Source organism: Schistocerca nitens, chromosome 9 (assembly GCF_023898315.1).
Source record: "Schistocerca nitens isolate TAMUIC-IGC-003100 chromosome 9, iqSchNite1.1, whole genome shotgun sequence".
NCBI classification, from domain to species: domain Eukaryota; kingdom Metazoa; phylum Arthropoda; class Insecta; order Orthoptera; family Acrididae; genus Schistocerca; species Schistocerca nitens.
In genome coordinates, this window is record NC_064622.1 from 477,438,504 (window position 1) to 477,465,364 (window position 26,861).

Sequence of the window (26,861 nt, forward strand, 5' to 3'; positions counted from 1 at the left end):
CCCCCGCTGTCCACAGATGGTGACTTCAGTTCTTCTGACTGCTCTGGAGAATTGGAGCTGATTTCTGTTGCGACTCTATAGGATCAGCAGTGGAGCAATCGGTTGGTGGGGCCTGGTGACAAACTGGTAAAAGAGAGAAGTATTTTATTAGACTTCAAATATGTGTCTCGTCATTGACAGTGTGAGGCAGTCACACCCCACACTGGTGCGGCAGACTGATGATAGCCAGCAAACGGCTGTCTTCCACCCCAGCAAAGAACTACACACGTCAGCACCCTGCGTCACTGATGTCAGGCTGAGCAGCCTGCACTCTGTAGCGCATTGAGGTCCTGATGTCAGTGGCGTGTTCCTTCTTCTTTCTGCGACCACATTCTGTTGCCGAGCACCCACAACTGTGTGACTGAGGTCTGTTTCACATACATCGCACAAAAGAGGGAAGACAGTCTTGCACGGGACACGACCCACTACCCTGTGGCAGGAATCTGGTGACGACAGGTCAGCAGTGCTGTGGCACCGAGTCCCAGAGAAGAGACTTAGTGCAGGTGGCAGCTGGCCTGACCCAGTCACAAACCTGTGGCTGCAGCTGCCAATGCCCAATTGTCCCGTCGTCTAATGTGGCTCTGATGTCATTGTGGTGATGCAAGAGCCTGAATAAAACTGCTCCAAAATTCACAGCTCTTTATACGGCTCCAGGGTGTGTTTGTTGCACCATTATGTAGCCCCAGTCACTTATCTCATAAGTCACCATATCTCATGGTGCAGGTTTTGCTGAGCACAGCTAGACCATCACGCAATCCTTTTGCGTATTTGTTAATATAACGTACATGTTGCCACACTGCGCTTACCGGCCGGCAGTAGCTAATGCAATGCTTCCCGGTGGCTTTCTTACAAATTGCTACACATTTCACTTAAAACTAGTTAACAACACTACACCATCAACGGCAGGGCCGCATGTGAATGCGATTGTGTTGCCTACCGGCTTAGCCGAAACCACTTTGCAGTGTTCTATATGGGTATGGCCACTAAGAAGCCGTCTGCCTGCATGTATGGCCATTGCCAAAGTGGCAGAGAGACAGCTGGCCCACCAAATACCAAGCATGCTGCCTAACACGGTGTGCTGAATCACGGTCTGTGCCATTTAGATCTCTTCAGTATCAGCTTTTCTGAATTATGTAGGTGGGACCCTCACTGCACCCCCTCCCCCCTTTGCACGCCCAACCCTTTTTCCCTCCGCTTGCCACAGCTTTCGCTAGACCCTGTCCACCAGCTGCCTTTATCTTCTTTATCGTTCCCACTTTAGTGTCAAACTTGGCTTCTACCCCCCCCCCCCCATTTGAGGATTACAGTAATCCTTTCCCTTTCTCTGCTGCTTTCCTCTCTCTCTCTCTCTCTCTCTCTCTCTCTCTCTCTCTCTCTCTCTCTCGATCCCAGCACAACTCTCCTGATTCTGTACCCAACATACCATCATCCTGCCCCCACCACAACAGTGCATACTTGCACAGCGTCCCCCCCCCCTCCCCCAATCCCTACTCTGCTAACCTATCCCTGCTATCCCTACGCACTCCATTCACTTTCTGTGGGCCCACAGCCCTCCCTCAGCCAAGATCCGTACTTCCACCAGTGGGACCACAGTGGCCGGCCGTATGTGTGTGGGTGCATGTATGTGTTTCTTCATCTGATGGGCTTTGTAAAGGTAAAAAATATTCAGCAGCATATTATCAAAAGTGGCTGTCTGCTGTTCAATGTCCCCTCTGCACAGTGGATACTATTTACGCAAACAGAGTGGACACTCGGTGCAGGGGGCTGATGGGAGTGACCGTAAAGGCATTTCTCATTTATAGTCATCCCATAATCCACTGAGCTGAGTGTCAAATATTTGCTGCAGTTATTGTGAATGAATATTTTTTTATCCTGAAAACTTGATTTTCTGTGTTCTTTGGCTGCTGAACTCAAACTTTCACATTTATTCTTGCATCATACTCGAACAGAGCATTTTGTCTATTGCAGTTTAAGGCAAGTCTTTAACGTATATCAAGAAATGAGTTGAATTATAGCTCACTTCCGTGTGCACAGCAGTGTAAAGCCACACGATGCTTCTTAATGATCAAGTAAGATTGAAATCCACTGAATGCCTTATCCCTAAATGTACTGATTTACTTAGTAACATGCTGTTGTGTGGACAGTTGAAAACCTCTAAGTCACTGAAGGTATCCGATGGCCGCAGTTTTCTATCAGTGCTATTTGCTGTGTCGTGCAAGAAGAAATATGTTGCCTAGTGATTTGGAGTGCAGTTTCTGAAACTGAATTGTGTATCTTGTAATAAAGTGTTTTGAGGAATTGGTAACTGTTCTGTTGTACGTTGCCATTTTGAAAATATTGGGAAACACCGGTAATAATTCTATAGGCTTGTAGCAGTCAGTATCATTTTTTCCCTCCTCTATGTTGTAGAAAGGTCCTCATTTTATATTTGACACTTTGAGTGTCATGCTCATAATATTACATTATCTTAAATGCTGAAAGAACACCGTACACACAATATTATGGGGGCAACATTTTAATGAAGACTGCCACACCCATTATATACCTGACATGGCACTCCTCACCAGGATGTTGTACCCTTAATATTACTGGCATGGCATTCTTTCCAACATTGAAACAACTTAACATTATGGCATGGCTTTAAAAGTGTTAAGCCTGTCTCGAAAAATGTGTAACAGAAATTATGTTTCACAACTAAGTGCACAGCTAATGTAAGGTGCATAAATTTTCAATACTTCAGTTGGTAAATGATCATAACCATACATCTGTTGACACTTCAGGCTTAATTGTTGCCCAAGCTTCTTTTCTAACAGTGTCCTGTTGTTCCTGTGAATAGAACATACTACAAGTTAGTGTTGTACAGGTTGTGAAGGGGTTCCTCGTCAGATTGGACAAGACTGTGTGCACCTGAGGGGAGTTTGAAGAAAAAGATTTACATCAACTGAATTTTGCTATATACTGACACCTTGAAGTACATAGAGGCTCGCATGGGAAGACTGTGAGGGTGCTTGCCATCCTAGGTGATGATAGTGGGTCAAGAAATATATGCGGGGGGGGGGGGGGGCGGAGAGAGAGAGTGGGGGGTGAGGTCAGTAACCAACATGTGATGCCTCTCCCATGCTTCCTATTTTATCAGCGGGTTACTGGAAATAATAGTCCTCACTAAGGACATGGATTTACCTGGCACATAAGGTCTGAGGGAACTCAGGATGGACGCACAGTTCAAATATCTGATGAAAAATTTGGAATAATATTTTGCACCAAACCTTAAAATATTCCCAGACTATCTAGCCATCCTGCACACAGTTCTACAAAGAATTTGGATTTGAGATGGTATACAAAAAGTGATCGTGAAAGATTTTGATTATTTCAGTAATGACAGTATCACTTGCACCCTTGCTCATCAATGAATTGAAAACTGAACCTTTTTGTTGCTTGCTGGATACAGTCTTTACTAGATCCACATTATTTTTATTTTTTCTGATAGGTACATAATTCTACTATCAAAGCTAATAGAAAGGCTAGAACTAACTACAATTTCTTAAAATTGTACAACATTTTCTGTAATGAATGTGTATTGCAGACAGGTCACTATTCTTCCACAAGCTTTTATAAAATGAATGAAAATTTATGCCAAATTCAGATTTTGACTCAGATTTCCTAGTTATCAGGAGCAGTCACTTTCATTTTATATGATTTCCTCTTCTGTTCATGTGTGATTCTGATTATTTGTACCCACACTGGCAGCCTGTCAATATTGGGGTGTGTTTTATATACATTGCAGGAAATTAGCTTTTGTAAAATGTCATAGATGTGAAATATGTGAATGAATGTATTTTATGAATTGTTGAAGATGTGTGCACTGTACATCGCCTACCTCTGAGAGCCTCTCAAGGCTACTGTTGCAAAGGAATTCTAATGCTCATCACAAATCTAGGCATGTCAAGGTCACACTTCATACTTACAATACTGCAACCACATCCAAGTAGTGCATTGTGTAGACTGAGCAGCTGATAGCAAAAATAGCAACAGCAAGGAGTGAGAATCAAAGTGGGGTGTAGCACAGGGAGCCGAGATCTGTGACCATGAGCTGCCTAGTTTAATAGGGGCGATTATGAGTGATTCTAAATTTCCTGGCTGTCTGTATACTCTTAAATTTCATTGTTAATCTTTCCCACCCTAACAACTAGGCCCTCATTATTTGATAATGTGTCATCAGCAGCTTTCAAACTGAACAACTCACTTAAAAGACATCAATGAAAATATGTTACAGTGATGCAGCTATCCTATACACTTATTTGCAAAATCACGATTAAAGGTTAACTGAATGAAGAAAGGAGAATTTCTAAGACTTTATTTTCTGAAAAAAAGAGGAAGAAGAAAGAAGGAATATTTGTATGTAACATCCTGACTGTGATGATAATCTCATTAGAGACTGAGCTCAAATTGTACCAAGGAGAGTAAGGAAATAGTCTGTACCAGTATCAACTCAATGTGGGCCGTGCCAGCTGTCAGCACAGCCATTTCCAAATGTGTGTTAACGTGCTTCACATTGTTGACAATGCATGGGAGGTTGTGATACTTAAACGCTTTCACAAAAGATTCATCAGTGCTGCGAGTCTTAAAGTACTGTCTTCACCAGGCCACTGCTGCCATTATAGACTGCATCCTTGTCTGTATTGCTAGTGCCACACTGATTATCATCACTAAATAAGGTCCAGTCAGTTTTTTTTGTAACAGTTGTTTTTTAAGTCTTTAGTTTGTATCAGATGTAATTAATGCTTTTACTTATTATCAATATAGGCTCGAGTGGACAAAATACATGTCGATGGATTAAATCGGACAAAAGATGACATAGTGGTGGAGACTGTGTCGGACTTGTTCAAGGCCCAAGACTTTCAGCAGGTGCTGCTAGGAGCACACAAAGTTCGTGAAAAACTTGACGCTCTGGGATGCTTCCGCAACATCGGTATCTACATCGACATAAGCAGCGGGCCAGGTGCTACTCCACACGGACTTGAGGTATGCCAGTATCTATCAGTTTCTTTGTTTGAAATATGAGATTCATTCTGAATGTTGATAGAATGTTTGGTTATTGAATGCTTGTTGGTATTTTGCAAAAGATAAGTTAGATTAGCAACTGATCTGATGTGTTTTATACCAAACCCCAATGGGGTGAGACAGTTAAAAACGGGCAGGAGCCTGCCATCGCAATGTTCTAATAGGGGCTAGAGTGCGATATTGTGCTCTTAGTATTGATCTTTGAGCAAGAGGCTACAGAGGAGTAATTGAATCACGAAAGTTTTCAGAACCTTTGACGATTAAGTGCTTGGCAAACATGGCAACACCAGCCTTTGCGCTACTGTTCCCTTTTGCATGTAGTGAGTCTAACCTCCAATATTTTGTGTTCAATTACGTGCACAATGGTAAGGAGAGATGGGCTTCAGAGCGGTGCAGCAACTGTTGTAGGAAAGCTGGACGGGAGCAGAAATGGTTAGTGACAACACAGCAAACGGTAGATTTACGTAACTTGTATTTCTTCAAATTTACGAAGACTCAATACAAACGGTGCAACAATAAATAGACCAGCTGTTGATGTCAACAAGGATGAAGCACAAATGAAGGAGTCGTAGCATAGTGGCTCCAAGCACGAGTTGGCTGAGTTGCTGCTGCTGGCCATCCTCTATTGCGGTGGCTAAAGGCCCTCGTGGTACAGAGCCTCTGGAAATGTAGCTTAGCGGACATGCACCATTGGGTCCGCACGATCCCACATGACCACTGTCGACATCAAACAGAAACTTGTAATTCCATTACCAACGTAATGATGCCAGTGGGGTGGTATTCATAAGTCATACCACACAACTATTCTTCATATTCCTCCAGGGGCCCATCTAGTAATAGCTGAATATGGACAAAATGAATCTGAGGACCCAGAGCTGCAGACTTGCCACTTTCAAAACTCCTCTGCAATCATAAGCTCTGTGTATGCTTCGGTGACCATTGCTGGGCACGATAGTCGTGTGTTTTGCCTGTATTGGTAGCTGGGAACTCTCAACCTTAATGAAGCATGCTATGTGCATATGGGGTGGTTGGCTGTTGAAGTGACATGATGATTAGCTTGTATCCTCTGAGGCACTTCCCTCACATTAGGTATGTGAGGCTTCGCCTGAGTTGCGGAATGTTCCCGTCGCTGCTGATGAGGAAAAAGTGAAGAACCTTTCAGTGGAAAGCGAACTACAGAGTCCACCAGAAAAATGTATACATTCTTTGGCAGGCTCTATTGAGATATCGATATTGTCATCCAATTTGAGTTAAGAGTGTGTTGTACTATGGTCTTTGGCTCAACAGATGTTAGTACTTTCTTCTCGGTATTGAGAAAACAAGATGGGTGGTCCACACTTGACATTCGAGTAACGAAAATGTATTGTGAAGTGGTTTTCCAAGTTTGATAATGCCGTTGAAGTGCAGTGTCAGTGGAGGTGTGAGTTTGAAACAGAACTACCAACCCGCCTAACAATTAAACACATTATTGACAAGTTTGAATTGCATGGAATGATTTGTGATATTCACAAAGGAAGATCAGGAAGACAGCGCACAGCCACAAGTCCTTCGTTGGCTCTCGTGTTGGAAATGTTTATTAATTCTCCACAGAACTCTCCTATGCAATGTGCACATGAAGTGGGGGTTAGCAGTACAAGTATACAAAGAATTCTGAAAGTGCAAAGTGGAAAGTTTACATTCCACAATTACTGCACGCGATTAATAATGATGATCCTGATCACTGAATGCAATTTTGTGAAGAGTATCGGCAAATGATAACTGATAATGAACAATGTGTGTCAAAGGTAGTGTGGAGTGATGGGCACAATTTGAAATGGAACCATGAATCATCATAACATTGTATACTGGACATCGGAAAATCCGCATGTATGTGGATAAAGTGGTCAATCTACCAGGGATTCATGTGTGGACTGTCACCTAGGGGCTTAGTAGGACCCTGTTTCTTTGATGCTACTGTCACTGGAGAAGTGTACATGGAAATGTTACACACATCAATTTTGCCAGGTATATGTGTGCTTTATGGAGCTGATGAGGTCTTCTACCAACAGGATGGGGTGCCACCACACTACCACCTAGGCGTAAGAGCTTTCCTGGATGACAATTAAGATGGCCCATTGAGTTCCTTCCACAGGATCTAATACCTATCGACTTTTATGTGTGGGGAACTGTGAAAGATAATGTCTATCGATGTAAGCCAAACATGCTATAGGAACTTCGCCAGAAGATTACAGCGACATGTGAAGCGATCATTGACTGATTTAGTTGCAGTGACCGCTCATTGTTCTGTTACGTGTATAGCCGCCAACGGTGAACATTTAAAGCAACCAAGTGCTATACACAAGGTTATACAATGAGTGTGATCAATTGATCATTGAATGTAAAGTGGAGGTATTCTCGCTTCATCTCAACCCCTAATCTGTCGCCAGTGGAAAAAAAAAAGAGGAATCCAAGACAAAGAAAACAAAAGCAAATCTTGTCATATTTGCCAAGGTGCTACAATCAGCATTAAAGAATTATCCTGATTTTGCCAGGACAAAAGGTGTGACGGGTGTGTTTTCTCAGGACATTACCACTCCGCTAAGTTTTATTTGCTGAACTACAGTTGGTTACAGTACAAATGCATGCATCACAGAAATTAATGGTATTATGTCTTTACTTACCCCTGCGTGACTGTAGACGTAGAGGCTCTCGGTCATTCTCAAACAACTTCCCCTCTCCTCTCCCCCTCTCCCCCTCTCCCCCTCTCCCCCTCTCCCCCTCTCCCCCTCTCCCCCTCTCCCCCTCTCCCCCCTCTCCCCCCTCTCCCCCTCTCCCCCTCTCCCCCTCTCCCCCCTCTCCCCCTCTCCCCCCTCTCCCCCTCTCCCCCCTCTCCCCCTCTCCCCCCTCTCCCCCCTCTCCCCCTCTCCCCCTCTCCCCCCTCTCCCCCTCTCCCCCCTCTCCCCCCTCTCCCCCCTCTCCCCCCTCTCCCCCTCTCCCCCCTCTCCCCCCTCTCCCCCCTCTCCCCCCTCTCCCCCCTCTCCCCCCTCTCCCCCCTCTCCCCCCTCTCCCCCCTCTCCCCCCTCTCCCCCCTCTCCCCCCTCTCCACCCTCTCCACCCTCTCCACCCTCTCCACCCTCTCCACCCTCTCCACCCTCTCCACCCTCTCACCCCTCTCACCCCTCTCACCCCTCTCCACCCTCTCCTCTCTCCCCCCTCTCCCCCCTCTCCCCCTCTCCCCCCTCTCCCCCCTCTCCCCCTCTCCCCCCTCTCCCCCTCTCCCCCCTCTCCCCCCTCTCCCCTCTCTCCCCCCTCTCCCCCCTCTCCCCCCTCTCCCCCCCTCTCCCCCCCTCTCCCCCCTCTCCCCCCTCTCCCCCCTCTCCCCCCTCTCACCCCTCTCCCCCCTCTCACCCCTCTCACCCCTCTCACCCCTCTCACCCCTCTCACCCCTCTCACCCCTCTCACCCCTCTCACCCCTCTCACCCCTCTCCCCCCTCTCCCCCCTCTCCCCCTCTCCCCCCTCTCACCCCTCTCCCCCTCTGCCCCTCTCCCCCCTCTGCCCCTCTCCCCCTCCCCCCGCTCTCCCCCCTCTCCCCGCTCTCCCCGCTCTCCCCGCTCTCCCCGCTCTCCCCGCTCCCCCGCTCTCCCCGCTCTCCCCGCTCTCCCCCTCTCCCCCTCTCCCCCCCTCTCCCCCCCTCTCCCCCCTCTCCCCCCATCTCCCCCCATCTCCCCCCATCTCCCCCCCTCTCCCCCCCTCTCCCCCCCTCTCCCCCCATCTCCCCCCCTCTCCCCCCCTCTCCCCCCCTCTCCCCCCCTCTCCCCCCCTCTCCCCCCTCTCCCCCCCTCTCCCCCCCTCTCCCCCCCTCTCACCCCCTCTCACCCCCTCTCACCCCCTCTCACCCCCTCTCACCCCCTCTCACCCCCTCTCACCCCCTCTCACCCCCTCTCTCCCCCTCTCTCCCCTCTCTCCCCTCTCTCCCCTCTCTCCCCTCTCTCCCCTCTCTCCCCTCTCTCCCCTCTCTCCCCTCTCACCCCTCTCACCCCTCTCTCCCCTCTCTCCCCTCCCCCTCTCTCCCCTCCCCCTCCCCCTCTCCCCTCCCCCTGTCCCCCTCCCCCCTCCCCTCCCCCTCTGCCCCCTCTCACCCCTCTACCTCCCCACCCACTCTCCCCCAAACCCCCTCACCGAGCGAGGTGGCGCAGTGGTTAGCACACTGGACTCGCATTCGGGAGGACGACGGTTCAATCCCGTCTCCAGCCATCCTCATTTAGGTTTTCCGTGATTTCCCTAAATCGTTTCAGGCAAATGCCGGGATGGTTCCTTTGAAAGAGCACGGCCGATTTCCTTCCCCATCCTTCCCTAATCCGAGCTTGCGCTCAGTCTCTAATGACCTCGTTGTCGACGAGACGTTAAAACAACACTAACCTAACCTAACCCAAACACCCCTCTCCCAAACCCCCCTCTCCCAAACCCCCCTCTCCCAAACCCCCCTCTCCCCCCCTCTGCCCCTCTCCACCCACTTTCAATGCTCCACATTTTAGTTTACCCTCTCTCCTTCCCCTTTGCCCCCACCTTACCCTCTCTCCTTCCCCTTTGCCCCCACCTTCCCCCCTCTCTGTGTCCTTCCTTATGTTGGCTCACTTATCCTGGTTTCTGCTGTCTCTTGCAATTTTGTTCCTCGCTTTTTTTTTACCTCTCCTTTTTGGCATTTTTGCTCCCTCATTTGGGGTGTGACCTCCCATTCAAAATTTTCTCTCCATAGTATGAGCCGGCTGGGGAAGAACACCTTACTTAGAATCTTTGGCGTGTGGCCATACAACCTCTTCCATCTTTCGTAAGACACCATTGTCCTTATAAATCGATACAGCCAGCATGGTAGCCAGTCCGTGTGGTGGGGCCATTATTGTTATATCCTAGCCAGTAATGCCAACCGAGCCCGCTGCCAAAAGGGTTGGCAGCATCAAAGTCCGGACGCCGTCCGCATAAGCAGCGCCAGCGATACAGGAAATCGCCGCAAGTCTGCGCGCGCCACCGCTGGCTTCTGGCTTCTTAAGCGCTGGAGTCGCGAGCGCTAGGACAGTTCTGTATTCGCCGCTCAGTTGTATACTCGCCACCGAATTGTGTACCTGCTAGTCAGTTGTGTGTTCATCGCAGCAGAGTTGTTGTTTGTCGTCAGCCGACACTGACCTAGCCGCACCGACTCGAGCTAGACAGATTTCTGTAGACCATGTTCACCACTGTGTTCTGTATCGTCGTTAATAAAGATAAGTACCGACTTTCATTTAATCCGAGTGTTTGGGTTTTCATCTTTCTGTTCACTGTTCCAGCGGACCGGTCGGCCCGCTATTAAAAGTGTGGCGGTGACTTCGTAGGCAGTTTCTACAGCGAAGTGTTGTCGCTACGAAGGCCGTCACAAAAATTATGTACCCTTTTGGGTGAGCCACCTGACAACACAGGGATTATACTTCTGATACCTGAGCTGCTACCTCCTTGTATACACCCAGGAGTGGTTGCTTGTCATTCTGGAGTACTGGAACTCCTAGGAATGACAGCTATGCGAGACGGCCCATACTGTGTCTGGGTGGCACCCACAGAGAGAGCCTATGAGATCGGAGTGGGTGGTATCAGGGCAGACACTTTGCGTATGAAAATAATATTGGCCTTTCTTCTATGGGTGTCTTTCCATTGGGAATGGATCTTTTAATGCTGCTTCTTATGATCCTGCACACTGTGGCTACCTCCTGGGAGGAGGGGCTGGCTTGCCAGCTTGTGGTGGAACCCTTTTCCCACTACCTGCTCTGCACCAGGACTGATGGGGACACTTTTGGTGTCCCAAGCCATTCTGTTTCATGGAAACTATTGAAGACAGGTTCGGCAAAATAGAGTATCTGAGTAAGATATGATTGGATTCACTTGTTCATTAAAATTTCTTGTGCCCCTCAGTGTGCAGCCCTTCATGCTTGTGACCATGTTGACGACATCCTAGTGCCCATTACTCCTGAGCTGTCTTTGAATTTGGTTCAGTGTGTCATTTCACATAGATACCTCATCCTGTAAAGTGATGAGAAACTTCAGGGCAGTCTGAAAAGGCGGAGCGTTCATTTTGTTCAGCATGTTCAGAAAGGCTGTAAGAATAATCTCATCAATACCAGTGCTTTGATTCTGGCATTTGATAGAGATAACCATGCAGAAAAGGTCAAGGGTATGGATATTGGTGTGATGTGAAGCCACATGTCCCGCCACCCGTGAGATGTTTTTGGTGTTTACATTTCAGGAACATGTCTGCTCACTGTACAGCAGACCCTCTCTGTGGGGAATGTGAATACCCACTCCATGAGGGGAACCCCTGGGTTCCACTACCTGTGTGTGTTAAGTGTCATGTCCATCACTCTCTACGCTCGCCGGGTTGCCCAGTTTATGAGAGGGAAAAGATTATTAATTCTACAGTGTGGCTTTTCAGCAATATGATCATCTTCACCCTGTGTCTATGACATCTAACTTTTCCTCTGTTACATCCTTTCCCATTCCTCCCTCCTCCTTACTTAGTCCCACCCCCTGTTCTCTCCTCCTCCCCTGCAGTTCTCACACTCTCCCTTTTGGGTACTGCTTCTCCTACTCCACTGAAGAGGTGTTCCACTGTACTGGTTTCTGCTGTTGATGGGCAGCCCCCTCTCGGGTACCCCCTCCTTGGCATCTCCCAGACTGGAGGCCTCAGTGCTTATCCAATGGAAAGTAATGGATATCACTGTCACCTTCTGGACTTGCAATTTCTTATTTCCTGGTATTCTACAGCTGGGTTGTGTTGTGTCTATGCAATACAGCCTAGACACAATGAGAGGAAGCCGAAAGGCACGCGCTTAAACTCACGCAGGCTGGCGTGAGGTCTGAAACAGGATACGTAATGAATGCTATAAAGAAAAGTACGTAGCTTCTGGAATACTTAACTTTAATCCACATTTGTAGAACATCGCTCTTGATAATACATTAATAGAATCTCAATATCAATTGAATACGGCACCTTGCTAGGTCGTAGCAAATGTAGCTGAAGGCTATGCTAACTATCGTCTCGGCAAATGAGAGCGTATTTGTCAGTAATCCATCTCAGGCAAAGTCGGCTGTACAACTGGGGCGAGTGCCAGGACGTCTCTCTAGACCTGCCGTGTGGTGGCGCTCGGTCTGCAATTACTGACAGTGGCGACACGCGGGTCCGACGTATACTAATGGACCACGGCCGATTTAAAGGCTACCACCTAGCAAGTGTGGTGTCTGGCGGTGACACCACAGGTTCACCCACCAGGAATCACATTTTACTTTTGCTCACTCACCAGCCGTTTGTGGGTTCCATGATCTCTGTCAGAACCAGGTCGACTGTTTTGGGGCTTCCAGTGGCGTTTCCATGTTGGGCCGTACAGACGTTGTTTGTACCTGGATTCTCCTTTGTACCACATTGGAAGCAATTTCTGTCTGTGTTCACTTAGTCAGGAGCCACGGTTTGCAGTCCCTCATCTCCCTCCTGACGAGCCACCTATGCCCACTGCCCTAACTGCCCTCCTCCAATAACTCCCCCTTCCCTTCCTTCCTCTGTGGGGATTGTAATGCCCATCATCCCTTCTGGGGCAGTGCTTTCTCATCTAACAGGGGTCTCCTAATAGACCAGTTTCTTGTGGACCATGACCTGTGCATTCTTAATGATGATTTCCCTACCCATTTTAGTGCCGCTTATGGCGTCTTCTCTGCCATTGATCTTTTGCTCACTTCTGCTCGCCTTCTCCCTTCGTTATATTGCTCTACGCACAGTGACCACTGTGATTGCGACCACTTGTTCCCTTCCTGGCCCCCAATGGCCAGGTTCCTGATGACCAAGTTATCCGCTGGGCTTGCACTGATTGGCCTCTGTATACCTCCCAGGCCTTGTTTACCCCCATTGTCAGGTTGTGTTGATGAAGATGGCCTTGATATGTGTGATACAATTATTCACTGTCCGCTCTTCGACAGGTGGTGGAGCACGGCTATTGCTATTGGTGATCACTGTCGAGCCTTGCAATGTGTTGAGTGCCAGCAGTCTTCTGATTGTCTTCTTACCTTTCAATGCCGTCACACCAAAGTCTGTTACTTTATGAAACAGAGCAAGTGGGTGTGTTGTGAACACTTTGTCTCCTCCCTAGCTTTTCCTTGCCCATTCATTACAGGTGTGGGCTATACTCTGCACCCTCCAAGGCTGCCAACGGCCGTTTTCCATCCCAGGCCTTGCCCTGCCCAGTAGCCTTGGGATGGATTCATTGGTTCTTGCAGAACACTTGTGACCCATTTTGTGACATCTGCATCAAATTTCTATCAAGCTGCCTTCCTCCTGTGGAAACAATGGGTTGATGCTTCCGACATACATTTAACCCCTTGTCAGGCAAAATTCTACAATTAACCTTTAATTGAATGGGAATTTCTTCTGGCCATCTCTTCCCAAAATTTAGATCATGTTCCTGATTCCATCCAAAACTGATAGTTTCGACACTTCAATCCTCTGCAACAACAATATCTCCTCCAGGTGTTTAGGCATATTTGGATTCAAAGTTATTTTCCCCTCTCAGTGGATGGACTATCTTGTCGTTTCTTACCTTAAGCCTAGTAAGGTTCTGTTGTCCCTCAGTAGTTACCAGCTGAAAAGTCTGACTAACATCCCCTGGAAGTTATTCGAGCAGGTGGAGGCTCATCAGCTCTGTTCGGCCCTTGAATGTCAGGACCATTTGTGGCTTTCAGGAGGGATGAGCTCTGATAAGTTACCTGATTTGATTGGAAACCACAGTTTGGCAACCATCTTGTCACTGTTTCCTTCGTAAAGCCTATGACATGGCTTAGCACCAACACATTTTACTTACACTCCATGAGTGGGGTCTTCGGGGCCCCCTCCCAGGGTTTATTCACCAGTTCCAGTCCCACTGGCCATTTAGAGTTCAAGTTGGAATCATTATCAGTTCTCCAAAGATGCAGGAGAATGGCATTCCACATGGTTCTATATTGATTGTCCTTCTTTTCTCACATGGTTTTCAATTGTCTCTCCCTGAATCACTGGTGGTGCATTTCTGTCGTACTATGGTCCATCCCAATCTGGACCTCTACCTTGATGCCCAGTCCTGACCTAGTCCCCGAGTTCCGTTTCATAGCTGTTATTTCTGACCCCCCCCCCCCCCCCCCCTTCCTCCCCTCCTTGGGGCTCACGGTTCTTTCGTGAGTTCATTCATGGCACACATGGGGCCCCAAGCTATTGCAGCCATTTCTTCCTTCCCTGGCTACATTTCCTTCACCCTGCCCTCCCTCCCTATCCTCACTCCTTCCCCGTTGCCCTCTCCTTCCCCTCTCTCAATGTTCTGATTTGTATTGACCAGGTTATCCAACTGATTCCGTGCATTGTTTGGAATTTTGTTCCTTCTGCCAGTTCTTTCATCCTTTTTGGTGTTTAGGTCCCCACTTGAGATTTAACCTCCACTTCCAAATTTTCTGTTTTTAGTGTGAGCCATTTGGGGAAGAACTCCCTTCCTAGCACATATGGTGTGGATTCCTCTCCCACCTTCCTTCCCCTCTCCTTTTTCCACTGTAGCCCACTTCCAACCTGATAGGTCATCAGCACATGTAGCCAGTCCATGTGGTGGGGCTGTTATGTACCCATCTGGCTGAGCCCCCTGACAAAAAAGGAATCACACTATTGATACCTGAGCTGTTTCCTCCCCATGTATGCCAAGGAGTGGCTGCTTGTCTTCTTTGAGCATTGGAACTCCCAGTAATGGCTGGGTGCCGCCAATGGGTAGAACCACTGATCAGAGTGGGTGGTATTAAGGGCGGATGCTTAGCACATGAAGCATATCAAGCTGCAAAAATCTGGCCATTCTCAAACAGCTGTCACTCCAAATGGTGAAGGATCATAAAATGCTGCTTCGTATGACTCGGCAGCCTTCCCTTCCCTGAGTACACCATGGTAGGAGGTCCAGGCTTGCTGTCTTGGGATGAAACACTTTCCCCAATACCTCGTGTGTACTAGAACGAATGGCGACACATTCACCACCACAAAGTCATTGTTTCTTATGGAGAATATTGAGGACAAGTTTGGTGAAGTGAAGTCTCTTAGATGCGGTTGGGCTCCCTGTTGATCAAAGCCTCTTCTGCCTCCCAATCTGCAACTGTTTGTGCTTGTGATCATCTTGGCAATATCCCAGTGTCTATTACTTCTGACCCATCTCTGAATATGGTCCAGGGAGTGATTTTTTTGTAGAGACCTCATCCTGCAAACTGATGAGGAATTCTGGGCCAATCTGGAGCAATGCAGCATTCATTTTGTTCGACGTGTGCAGAAGGGTCTCAAAGATAACCGCACTGATATTGTCACCTTCAGTCTGGCTTTCGACGGGGACACCCTCCCAGAGAAGGTCAAGGTTATGTGCTACAGGTGTGACGTGAAGCCATATGTCCCACCATCCATGAGGTGCTTTCGGTGCTTGCGTTTTGGGCATATGTCTTCGTGCTATATGGTGGACCCTCTGTGTTGTGACTGTGGACATCCACTCCATGAGGGAAGCCCCTGTGTTCCGCCACCTGTGAGTGGCAATTGTCACGACCGCCACTCCCCTCCCTCACCGGATTGCCAAGCTTACAAAACAGAAAAGAAGATTCAAGACTACAAGTTCTTAGATCGCCTATCTCATGCGGAGCCTCACCAAAAGTTTGAGACACTCCATCCAGTGTCATTATCTTCTACTTTTGCATCTTTTACATCCTTTTCCTCTCCTACTTCGACCTTACCCCAGCCCCGTTTCCCTCTCCCCTCCCCCTCGCCTACAGTTCCCACGACCTCCCGTCCGGGAGCTGCTTCCCCTCCCCGCCCAAAGAAGTGCCCCCCTTCTTCGACACCTTCCAGTGATTGGGCTCCCTTCTGGGACCCTCTCCACGGTCTCTCTCAGTCCGGAAGACTCTGACCATCACTCGGCCACGAGACACACCATCGTGCGCCACAGTGTCGTCTGCTCTTATTTCGGTTGCAGCCACTGTACTCCCTGTGTGTACTGCCCTCCTCCAGCTCTGAAAGAGGAGGAGGAGGAGGAGGAGGAGGCGGAGGAGGAGGAGAAACATAAGTCCAAAGACAAGACCCTCCAGTGCCCCTGCCCCTGGAGGTGCCATCTCCCCCTCGCAACCTGAGTCTCCCATCTTATTTATAGATTTCACCCCATCTTTGTTGGTGATGACCGTTGACCGAGTGACATGACCTCTCAGCTTCTTTATGTCTAACCTGGACTCTTGCCACACAATCATCCAGTGGAATTGCAACAGATACTATCGTCACCTCTCAGAAATACAACATCTTGTCTCCTCCTATTCTGCATTCCATCTTGTTCTTCAAGAAATGCATTTGCATGATGACCATGGCGGCCAGGCGACTAGCGCGAGTTTTGGTGTTCTCGTAAAGATAAGTCATTTTAGATTATAAAAACATATAGTTTACTACTGATTAAAAACGTGGTAAATAGGTGTATTAGTGTGCCTTTTAAGTGTACCATTAAAGGTTTCATCTTTTTTTTTCGTAATATAGCAGAAAATACGAAAAGATCGTACAGTCATATTTTCTGTTTACGTTTTGCCACAGCAAATCTATAGAATTTCGTTTAGTTGTTCTTTGCTCTCTCAAGCAATTTAACTGTAGCGCACCTCTTCATTATTTAACTAGCATTTATGGAAAGTAGTGTAAAGTTTAAGTTGTTGTTTCAGAAACTTTGCATGTTTTTGTTTACACACAGTTACGTATAGGCCAAATTTGTGGAACAATATTTTCGTGTTTATCTGTAATTTAACTGACTTATTCTTAATAAACTATTACGTTTACCATGAGTGTAAAGTGCTTGACTTGCCGTAGAATTGTTAGGTCGGGGCTTTGGTGTGATGGGTGCTGTGGTTTTTTCCATGTGGGTAACTGTAGTGGTGCGGGAATAGGGGAAGTAAATGAGACTCATCAGTGGTTTTGTAGGATTTGTAGTAGAGTTGGGAAGATACTAGAACAGGAGGGGAAAATTGACACCCTTCAGGCTGAGTTAGAAAAGGCCAGGGGAGATCTTGACAGGTTAAGGAGGGAGAAGGGTAAAGAGAGGTGGGAAGTGGCTACAGGAGGAACATGCCTAGAACTTTGTCTGACAACTTTGTGGTGAATGTGGAAAATAGATTTGATCTGTTGCTTCAGTTAGGAGCTGGTGACCCTCAAGCAGTTCCAGGTGTAGACAGGGCACAACAAACTTTCAGCAGCAAATTGAAAAGTAAGAATGTAGGGAAATCAGTAAAGAGAAAGAAAGTATTGTTGTTAGGTAGTTCCCATGGAAGAGGTGTTGGTCTACTTTTGCAGGATGAACTAGGATCAGAATACCAGGTCACCAATTTTTTTAAACCTAGTGCTGGTCTGGAGCAGGTGACAGAGGATTTAGGATCACTTTGCAGAGATTTCACTAAGGAAGACACCGTGGTTATAGCAGGTGGGGCAGGTAATAGTTTTGACTGAGATCCTGGGTACAGTATAGAGTGTGACCTGGCAAAGATTGCATCAGCATCGAAGCATACTAGTGTTGAGTTTGTATCTGTTCTTGGGCACCATGACCGACCTCATTTGAACTCTTCTGTCAAGAGTGTTAATTTGGAGTTGTAATGGCTGCTTATGTCAGGTGCAGGGTCACACATTGGTGTGGCTCTTGTTCATTCTCTCAATAGGTGGGGTTATACTAGGCATGGCCTTCACCTCAACAGGAAGGGGAAGGGTAAACGGCTGGGAAAATAGCAGGAAAGTTAAAGGGAGGAGGCACTGTCATGAGTGATAAAATACCAGTGGTTATAAGGTTCAGAAAAGACCCTTTTTTAGGGTAGCGAGGACAGAAAGAAACCAAATTTTAAGAGGTTAGGACTGAGACAAACCATCAGTTTGACAAAGAAACCATAAAACGTAATCCTAGCTTATTTCATCAGCATAAACAGCTATTGGTTAAGAATTTTCAATGGTCAGCAGATATTTTAACTCTACCCAATTTTAACTCAGTCAATTTGAAATGTCAGCTATCTTTATTGCATCAAAATATTGGAGGACTGAGAAATAAAATTAATGAAGTAATTAATTATCTGCATAGATGAATTAGAGTCTTCAGACCCAGCTGACATAATCTGCCTCTCTGAACATCATGTGACCACTGGTATAAAACTTTTTAAGTGCTACATGGTTTAGGTTAGCATCTCACTTTTGTAGATCAGAAATGGAGAAAGGAAGAGTTGCCACATTCATCAGGAACTGTCATAAATTTAAGAACATAGACAGTCATAAATTTTGCCTAGAATAGCATATGGAAGCATGTGCAACAGAAGTAGAATTTCACAAAAAAATCCTTCATAGTGTTAAGTGTATATAGAGCACCTGCAGGTAACTTTAATCTGTTCGTAAACCACCTTGAAGCTGTACTGGCCCATTTAACAACCAAAAACAAAGAAATACTCGTTGCTGGTGATTTCAATGTAGATTTCCTTAAATACTCTCCCAATAAGAACTTATTTGAGTTGGTAACACTATCATTCAACTTAATACCCACTGTAAAGTTCCCCACTAGGGTAGCCAATTGCTCACAAACAGCCATTGATAATATCTTTATAGAAAAGTCCAATGAACAAAATTATATTACGAAACCAATAGTCAATGGCCTCTCAGACCATGACGTGCAGTTCCTTCTGTTAAATGTTAATACTGAACAGGATATAAAATCTGTTAAATCTGAGCTCAAGAGAGTAAACAATAAGCCAAAAATGGATTATTTTAGGACACTCCTCAGAGACATTCACTGTACTGATGTTTACAGTGCTCATGGCATGAATGAAAAATATATCATTTTTGCTAATAAAGTGCTTACCTTATTCGAACACTGTTTTCCCCCCAAACTTACCAAGGTTAGAGCAGAGTCCACAAAGAAGCCATGGGTTACTCAAGGGATAGGGGTATCTTGTAAAACAAAAAGAAAACTGTATCTGTCAATCCGAAACAGTTCCGATGTTGATGCTATAGCACATTACAAGAAATACTGCAAAATATTAAAGACTGTAATACAGACATCAAAGCAAATATATTACAAGGAAGAGATAGTCATACCAGATAACAAAATAAAGACAGTATGGGATATAGTGAGGGAGGAAACCAGTAGAACCAGACATGAAGAGGGACAAATAGCATTAAGAGTAAATGATACATTGGTGACAGGTGTGTATAGTGTTGCAGAACTTTCTAACAAACATTTTATAACTGTTACTGAAAAGATGGGGTTGTCAGGTTCTGTAGATGCTGCTATGGAATAGCTCAGACCAGATATTTCAAGTAACTTCTATAATATAAATTTGACCCTCACTACCCCAGCAGAAATAATGTCCATCATAAAATCTTAAAAATCAAAAACATCTAGTGTGTATGATGAAATATCAACAAAGTTAATTAAAGAATGTGATTCTGAGTTAAGTAACATATTAAGCTATCTGTGTAACCAGTTGTTTATCAGTGGAATATTTCCTGAACGGTTGAAATATGCTGAAGTTAAGCCACTGTTTAAGAAGGGAGATAAAGAAATAGCAACAAATTTCCATCCAATTTCACTTTTGCCAGCATTCCCAAAAATTTTAGAAAAAGTAATGTGCAATCGGCTTTATAACCATCTTATCTCAAATAACATACTGTCAAAGTCACAGTTCAGATTTCTAAAGGGTTCTGATATTGAGAAGGCTATCTCCACTTACAGTGAAAATGTGCTTAATTCATTAGACAAAAAATTGCAGACTACTGGTATATTTTGTGATCTGCCAAAGACATTTGACTGTGTAAATCACAATATCCTTTTAAGTAAATTAGAATATTACAGTGTAACAGGAAATGCTGCAAAATGGTTCAAATCTTATATCTCTGGCAGGAAACAAAGGGTGTTATTAGGAAAGAGACATGTATCAAGCATCATCCAGCTCCGGTCGCAGGTTCGAATCCTGCCTCGGGCATGGATGTGTGTGATGTCCTTAGGTTAGTTAGGTTTAATTAGTTCTCAGTTCCAGGTGACTGATGACCTCAGAAGTTAAGTCGCATAGTGCTCAGAGCCATTTGAGCCAAGCATCATCCAACTGGGAACTAAGTACATGTGGGGTACCACACGGTTCCATTTTAGGGCCCTTACTTTTTCTTGTGTATATCAGTGACCTTTCATCAGTAACATTACCAGATGCCAAGTTCGTTTTGTTTGTCGATGATACAAACATTGCAATAAATAGCAAATCAATTGTACTCTTAGAAAGATCAGCTAATAAAATATTTGTGGACATTAATCACTGTTTCCTTGCCAATTCTTTGTCACTAAACTTTGAAAAAACGCACTACATTTAGTTCAGGACTTGTAAGGGGTGTCCCACGAGTATATGCCTAACATGTGATGACAAGCAGAGAGAAGAAGTGGACAGTGTTAAATTCTTGGGATTACAGCTTGACAATAAATTCAACTGGGAGGAGCACACCACATAACTGCTGAAGCGTGTTAACAAATCTCTATTTGCAATGCGAATTGTGTCAGACATAGGGGATATAAAAAGGAAAAAGCTGGCACACTATGCTTACCTTCATTCCATAATGTCATATGGGATTATTTTTTGGGGTAATTCATCAAGCCAAGATAAAGTTTTCCGGGCACAAAAACGTGCAGTAAGAGTTATATGTGGTGTGAACTCAAGAACATCCTGCAGAAACCTGTGTAGGTTACTAGGGATACTAACTACTGCTTCCCAGTATATTTATTCCTTAATGAAATTTGTCATTAAAAATATCACTTTTTCAAACCAACATCTCAATTCATGGAATCAGTACTAGAAATAAGAATAATCTTCACAAGGATTTAAAGTCACTTAGTCATGTACAAAAAGGTGTGCATTATTCAGGAACACACATTTTCAATAACTTGCCAGCAGCCATAAAAAGCTTAACAACCAATGAAATTCAGTTTAAGAGAAGCCTAAAGGATTTATTGGTGGCCAGCTCCTTCTACTTCATTGATGATTTTCTCAGTAGAACCAACTGATTTTTATATAACTTCTGCACCATTTCAGTGCAGTAATGTGTTCATTGTTAATAAGTATCATAGTAGTTGTATTACATGTTTATTACCTTACAAATAAATAAAAAACTTATTTATTTTAAATTCAGTGCATTAGTATTTGTAAAATGATTCTTTCATATAGTGTTCATTAAAAAAAAGGACGATCATTCCACTTGGGACCTATGGAATGGTACATTATCTTATTTGTTTGAGTTGTAAATATTTGTCATCTATTATTGTTTTTCTGACATGTTCTACATCCTGGAGGACCTCCTCACTACGGATCAATTGGAATGAAAGTAAATCTAATCTAATCTAATCTCCAACATTTCGTGGTTATCGGGCTTTCTGTCAGAACCGTGTCTGCCCTGGTGTAGCGTCTGACTGGGTCTGCACTTTGGTTTGCTCCGATATCATTAGTGACTAGATCCCCTTACATACCAATCTGGAAGCAATAGGGGTTAGAGTGCAAATGACTCTGGCAGTCACTATTTGCAATGTCTACCTCCCTCTAGGTAGGTCATTTCCTTATGTCGAACTGTCTACCTTAATCCAGCAACTCCCGCCACCATTTCTCCTCCTTTGGGACTTCGGTGCCCACCACCCAATGTGAGGGAGTGCCACTTCAACTGGTAGGAATCTCCTTATTGACCAGTTTATTACGGATCTCGGTTTGTCTCCCCTCAGTGATGGTTCCCGTACCCACTTCAATGCCATCTGCTATCGATTGCACAGTCTTCTCCCCTGCTCTTGTGGTCTTCCCTACATTGGTCATCCCATTATGACCTTTGTGACAGTGACCACTTCTCAGTGAAACTGTCGTTCCCCTGCTGTTGCCAGGCAGACAGGCCCCCATGTTGGGCATTCTGCAGGGCCAATTTTCCTTTATATATTGTCTGCTGTGTACTTAAGCAGCTCCCTCTTGAATTCCATTGATGCAATCATGCAAGGTGTCTCTGGCACTATTCTTTATGCAGCTGGCACTGCTGTACCCCTATCCACAGGTCTCCCTCATCATCAGCTGGTACTGTGGTGGACAGAGAATGTTGCAGTCGCTGTCCAGGACCACTGATGGGCGCTGCAGCGATTAAACACCATCCTTCACTGACAAACCACCTCGCTTTTAAGCGTCTCCATACTAAAGCGCGTTACCTTATTTAAGCAGAGTACAAAGGAATGCTGGAGGCACTGTTTCCTCCCTGGGGATGGGTGCCTCTTCATTACAGGTTTGGTCCAAGCTCTGTAGCCTTCTGGGCCGCCAGCGACAGTCAAACTGTCCAAAGTCTTAACCTCCAAGGTGCTCTGTGCACTGATCCATTGGTCCTCGCAGAAAACCTCATGACGCACTTTGCGATGGCAACAGCTTCTTCTTGCTTTCCTGCTACCTTTCTCCAGCAGAAACTCAGAGTTGAGCAGACCCCCCTCTGTTTCGTAGCGCACCACGCTGAGCCGTATAATGACCCCTCACTGAAAGGGAATCCTTGCAGGCTCTTACTTCTTCACAAGACATGGCCCCAGAACTGAATTCCATCCACAACCAGATCATCCAACACTTGGATGTTCCCCAGAGGCAACATCCCCTCAAGATCTTCAACTGTGTTTGACCGACGGGTGCTTCTCCGTTACAATCGTGAGACAGTATAGTTACCCCTGCCCTTAAGTCTGGGAAGAACCCAATGTCTCTCAACAGCTACTGCCCAGTTCACCTGATGAATGTGCTTTGTAAACTGCTCGAGAGGATGGCTAACTTCAGATTATGTTCGGTACTTAAATCTTCGGGCCTTTTGTCCCCTTATCAGTGTGGTTTCCAGGCAGGACAATCCCCAACTGACCATGTATTCAGATTGTAAACAGTCATCCGACAGGCTTTTACTAACCGCCGGCATCTTGTTGTGGTCTTCTTTGACCAACATAAGGCATACGACATGACTTGGCACCATTACATTTTAGTCGCCCTTCATGACTGGGGCTTCTGTGGTCCCTTTCAGATTTTTACCTGCGAGTTTTTATCTCACTGGCTCTTCTGGGTTTGAGTTGGCGCTTCACTCAGCACCCCTCAGATTCAAGAGAATGGTATCCGACAGGGTGCTGTTCTAAGTGTCACTCTCTTCCTTATAGCCATCAATGGGCTTGTAACATCTGTTGGGCCTCTGGTTACCTCAGTGTTGTACGTCAACAGATTTTTGCATCTGATGCAGCTCCTACTCTGCAGCATGTGCTGAGTGCTGTCTCCAAGGCACTGTCTGCTGCGCCTCTACATGGGCCACCTCCCATGTCTTCTAGATTTCTCCCTCCAAAATGTGGGTTAAGCATTTTTGCTGTCAACCCACAGTACATCCCGATCCCGAACTTGATTAAGGCGACCAGTTCCTCGATGTTGTAGCACAGTCCCATTTCTTGGGCCCTATTTTTGATAAAAAGCTGACATGGCTGCCCCATATTCGCCACCTAAAGACTACATGCGTGCATAAGCGTAATGCTCTCAGTCTCCTGGCCCACACATCTTGGGGTGCAGATCATACCACTCTTCTCCACCTTTATCGTGCTCTGGTCTTGTCCAGACTAGATTATGGTAGTCAGATTTATGTCTCAGCAGCTCCTTCCACTTTGCAACTGCTTGACTCTGTTCACCATTGTGGGGTGCATCAGGCTATTAGTGCCTTTCACACTAGTCCCATTGACAGTCGCCTCACAGAAGTGAGGATTTCCCCCTTTACAAATATGACGGAGCCAACTCTTGGTTTCTTATGCAATCACCATTCGTCAGTTCCCTGACCATCCCGTGTGCCCTGTCCTGTTTGCCAAAGAGGGATGTCTCCCTCCCAACACCCAGCCACAGGTGAGATTGCTGGTTGGCATGCGTCTCACTTCCCTCAGTCGGGATCTCCATCCCCACTCACAGGAATGCACCCCATGTCTTCTCCCATACCTCCCCTTGGAAGGTGCTTAGACCACAAATTAGGACCGATCCGTTCCAGGGTCATTAGATTTGTCACCCCTATGGTTTTCCGGTGTCTTGTGCATGCCATCCTTGCAGAGTTCCAGGGTGACACCCTCTTCTACACTGATGGTTCTAAGACAATCGATAAGGTGGGATACACTTTCACGTCTCCTACTGGTTTAGAACACCATTTATTGCTGGGATCATGTAGTGTGTTCACAGCAGAGTTTCTAGCCATTCACAGAGCCCTCCAGTTTGTTTCTCAGGCCTCCCTCCACAGTGTTTTAATTTGTTCAGACTCAATCAGCAGCTTGTAGGCTATCAACTGATGCTATTCTCGCCACCCTTTGGTCTCTGCTATCCATGAGCTTCTCTCTGCCCTTGGCTGTGCCACCTACTCAGTTGTCTTTCTCTGGGGCCCAAGTCGTGGGCATCCCAGGGAATGAACTGGCTGACCGTTTGGCTAGAGAAGCTGATACTACAGTTTGGCACTCTTCCTTCCTCTCCTCTTGGAAGGAGTCCACTGTTTTATGTCTTCTACCCATTGGTCATACTAGCCTCATTGTTTCCTTCTACGTAATGAACCACTCCCACGATGTGATCATGGAGCTAGACTGACAGAAACCCATATATTAGTGGAATGTCCCTTTCTTTTGACCCTAGATGGTAAGTATAGTCTTCTCGATTCCTTGAGGAGCAGGGGCAGGGTAATTGCAGTTGGGATCTCACTTCATGTCTTCTTGGTCTGGGACCCCATGACCACTGCCCCATGGAAAGACTGCCCCTTTTTGTTCCAGTTTTTAGATTTGGACTCACCTTTTATGCCTTTTACTATGTGTGTTTTAACTTATTTTATAATTTGACTCCCCTGACTGGGTCCTTCCACTTTTAGCGGCCACTCTTTCTCCTGTGACTAACTTTGGAATTGTGGGACTGATGACCTCACCATTTGGTCCCATAAACCCTCTCAATCAATCAATCAATCAATCAATCAATCATTTATTCTTTTTGACAACAAGCTTACTTGGTTGCTTCATATCAGTGCCTTTATCGGGCCTTAGTCCTGTCCTGTCTTGACTGTGGTTGCCATGTTTGTGGCTCAGCTGTTTGCATCACACTGCTCCTCTTGAACTCTGTACACCATTGGCATATCTGTTTGGCTGCCAGTGAATTTCACACCAGCCTTGTCAATAGTCTTTTGTTTGACGCAGGAACCCTTCCCTGGTGGTTCCAGCTTTTGGTTTCCTATGCTGTTGCTGTCCACTGTTTCCCTGCTCACCATTCCTATTCTATTCTTTTCACAGCTTCAGGACATCTCTTGCCTCCTGCCTGCCCTCAGGTGGGTTTATTGTTTGGGCTCCATCTCGATTCTCTCCACTGCGATTTCCATGTTTCCTCTGTCCTGTTCCCCACATTCTCACCCGAACACCCCATCCTCTTGGTTGGTTCCTCAGCTCCAGATTTGAATGGCTTTCTCATGTAGTCTGAAAGTCTCTATCACTCCAATGGTGTTCTGTGATTGTTTTTGCCCATTTTTATGGGAATTGTGGAATACTATTGCTTTTTTACACTGATTACTCTAAACCTGCCGATCACGTGGAATATGCCTTCACATCTTCTGTTGATACAGACCACCACCTTGTGGTGTTCATTGATGACCATTTACCAGGCTCTATACTTTATTAAATGGTGCTCCCTCCCCTGAATTTTCTCATGTTTGGACTCGATGAGCGTCCTTTAGGCTTTTGCCTGCCACCATTCGGTCTCTGCCATGCACAGCCTTCTCACCAATCTTGACCGTGCTGCTTGGTTGGTTGATTTTCTTTGTGTTCCTAGCCAAGTGGATATCACAGGTTTGCTGACGGAGCAGCCTAGTACACCCCCCCCCCCCCTCCGCACCCCCAACTCAACCTCTGTGATCCCTTGAGGGGACGATTTGCCGGCTTCATGTCAAATCCCTTTTTGCTCAGTCATGGGCTGACTCTTGAGGAGTCAGCAACCTGTCTGACGAACTTTGTGTATTCTTCCCTCTACCTCTCCTGGCGGGACTTGACCACCCTCTGCCTTCTTTGTATCAACCATACTGGGTCGACACATGGTGTTTTACTCTACAATGAGTGTCCCCCCCCCCCCTTTTTTGGTGTTACGGGGTCCCCTGTCACAGTGACCCATATTTTACTGGAATGCCCCCTCCCCCCTCCCCTCCCCAATCTTTTCACCTTTCACGCTAAAAATGCCCTCCCACCCTCCTTAGTGGGTGTTAACGGGTGACCCTCATACGGTTATGTCTGCCTTCAGTCTTCTTCCTAAAAGTGGTTTGTAATTCCAGAATGAAGCATATGAATTTCCTTCTGAACTTGAGTGTCCTTCGGTTAGCATCGACATTGGTTGGTTGGCCTTTGGCATTGCCTCCACACCGGCCAGCCCTTCCCCCAACTTTTACTTATGTTTTGTCTCGTCTTTTGTGCCATTTTGTTTCCCCTTTTCTTATCTTCTTCCCCTGTTGTCCTCTTTGTGTCATGACAATGGTATGACATGAGGACCGGGATGGGTTGGCAGCAGTGCCAGTGCCCTGTCGCACATAGCGCATTTTGGGGCCCCCTGTTCTCGCCCCTCCTTATCTGCCACCAACCACTCCTGTTCCTTACTCTTCCTGCTGTTCAGACATTCCTTCTGTCTCTTTGTTTGCTGTTTTTCATTCCCACTGACTGGATTGTTCTGTTGGTGTCCC

General features: G+C 46.2%; 1 protein-coding gene across 1 annotated transcript in view; it reads left to right on the forward strand.

Moving 5' to 3' along the window:
• The window catches only part of LOC126203560 (sorting and assembly machinery component 50 homolog B), a 113,474-nt gene that overhangs the window by 18,662 nt on the left and 67,951 nt on the right, over nt 1-26,861 (forward strand). The window contains exon 4 of the mRNA XM_049937884.1: nt 4,843-5,061. Coding sequence (XP_049793841.1) covers nt 4,843-5,061 — 219 coding nt within the window. The remainder of the gene's footprint in view (nt 1-4,842; nt 5,062-26,861) is intronic.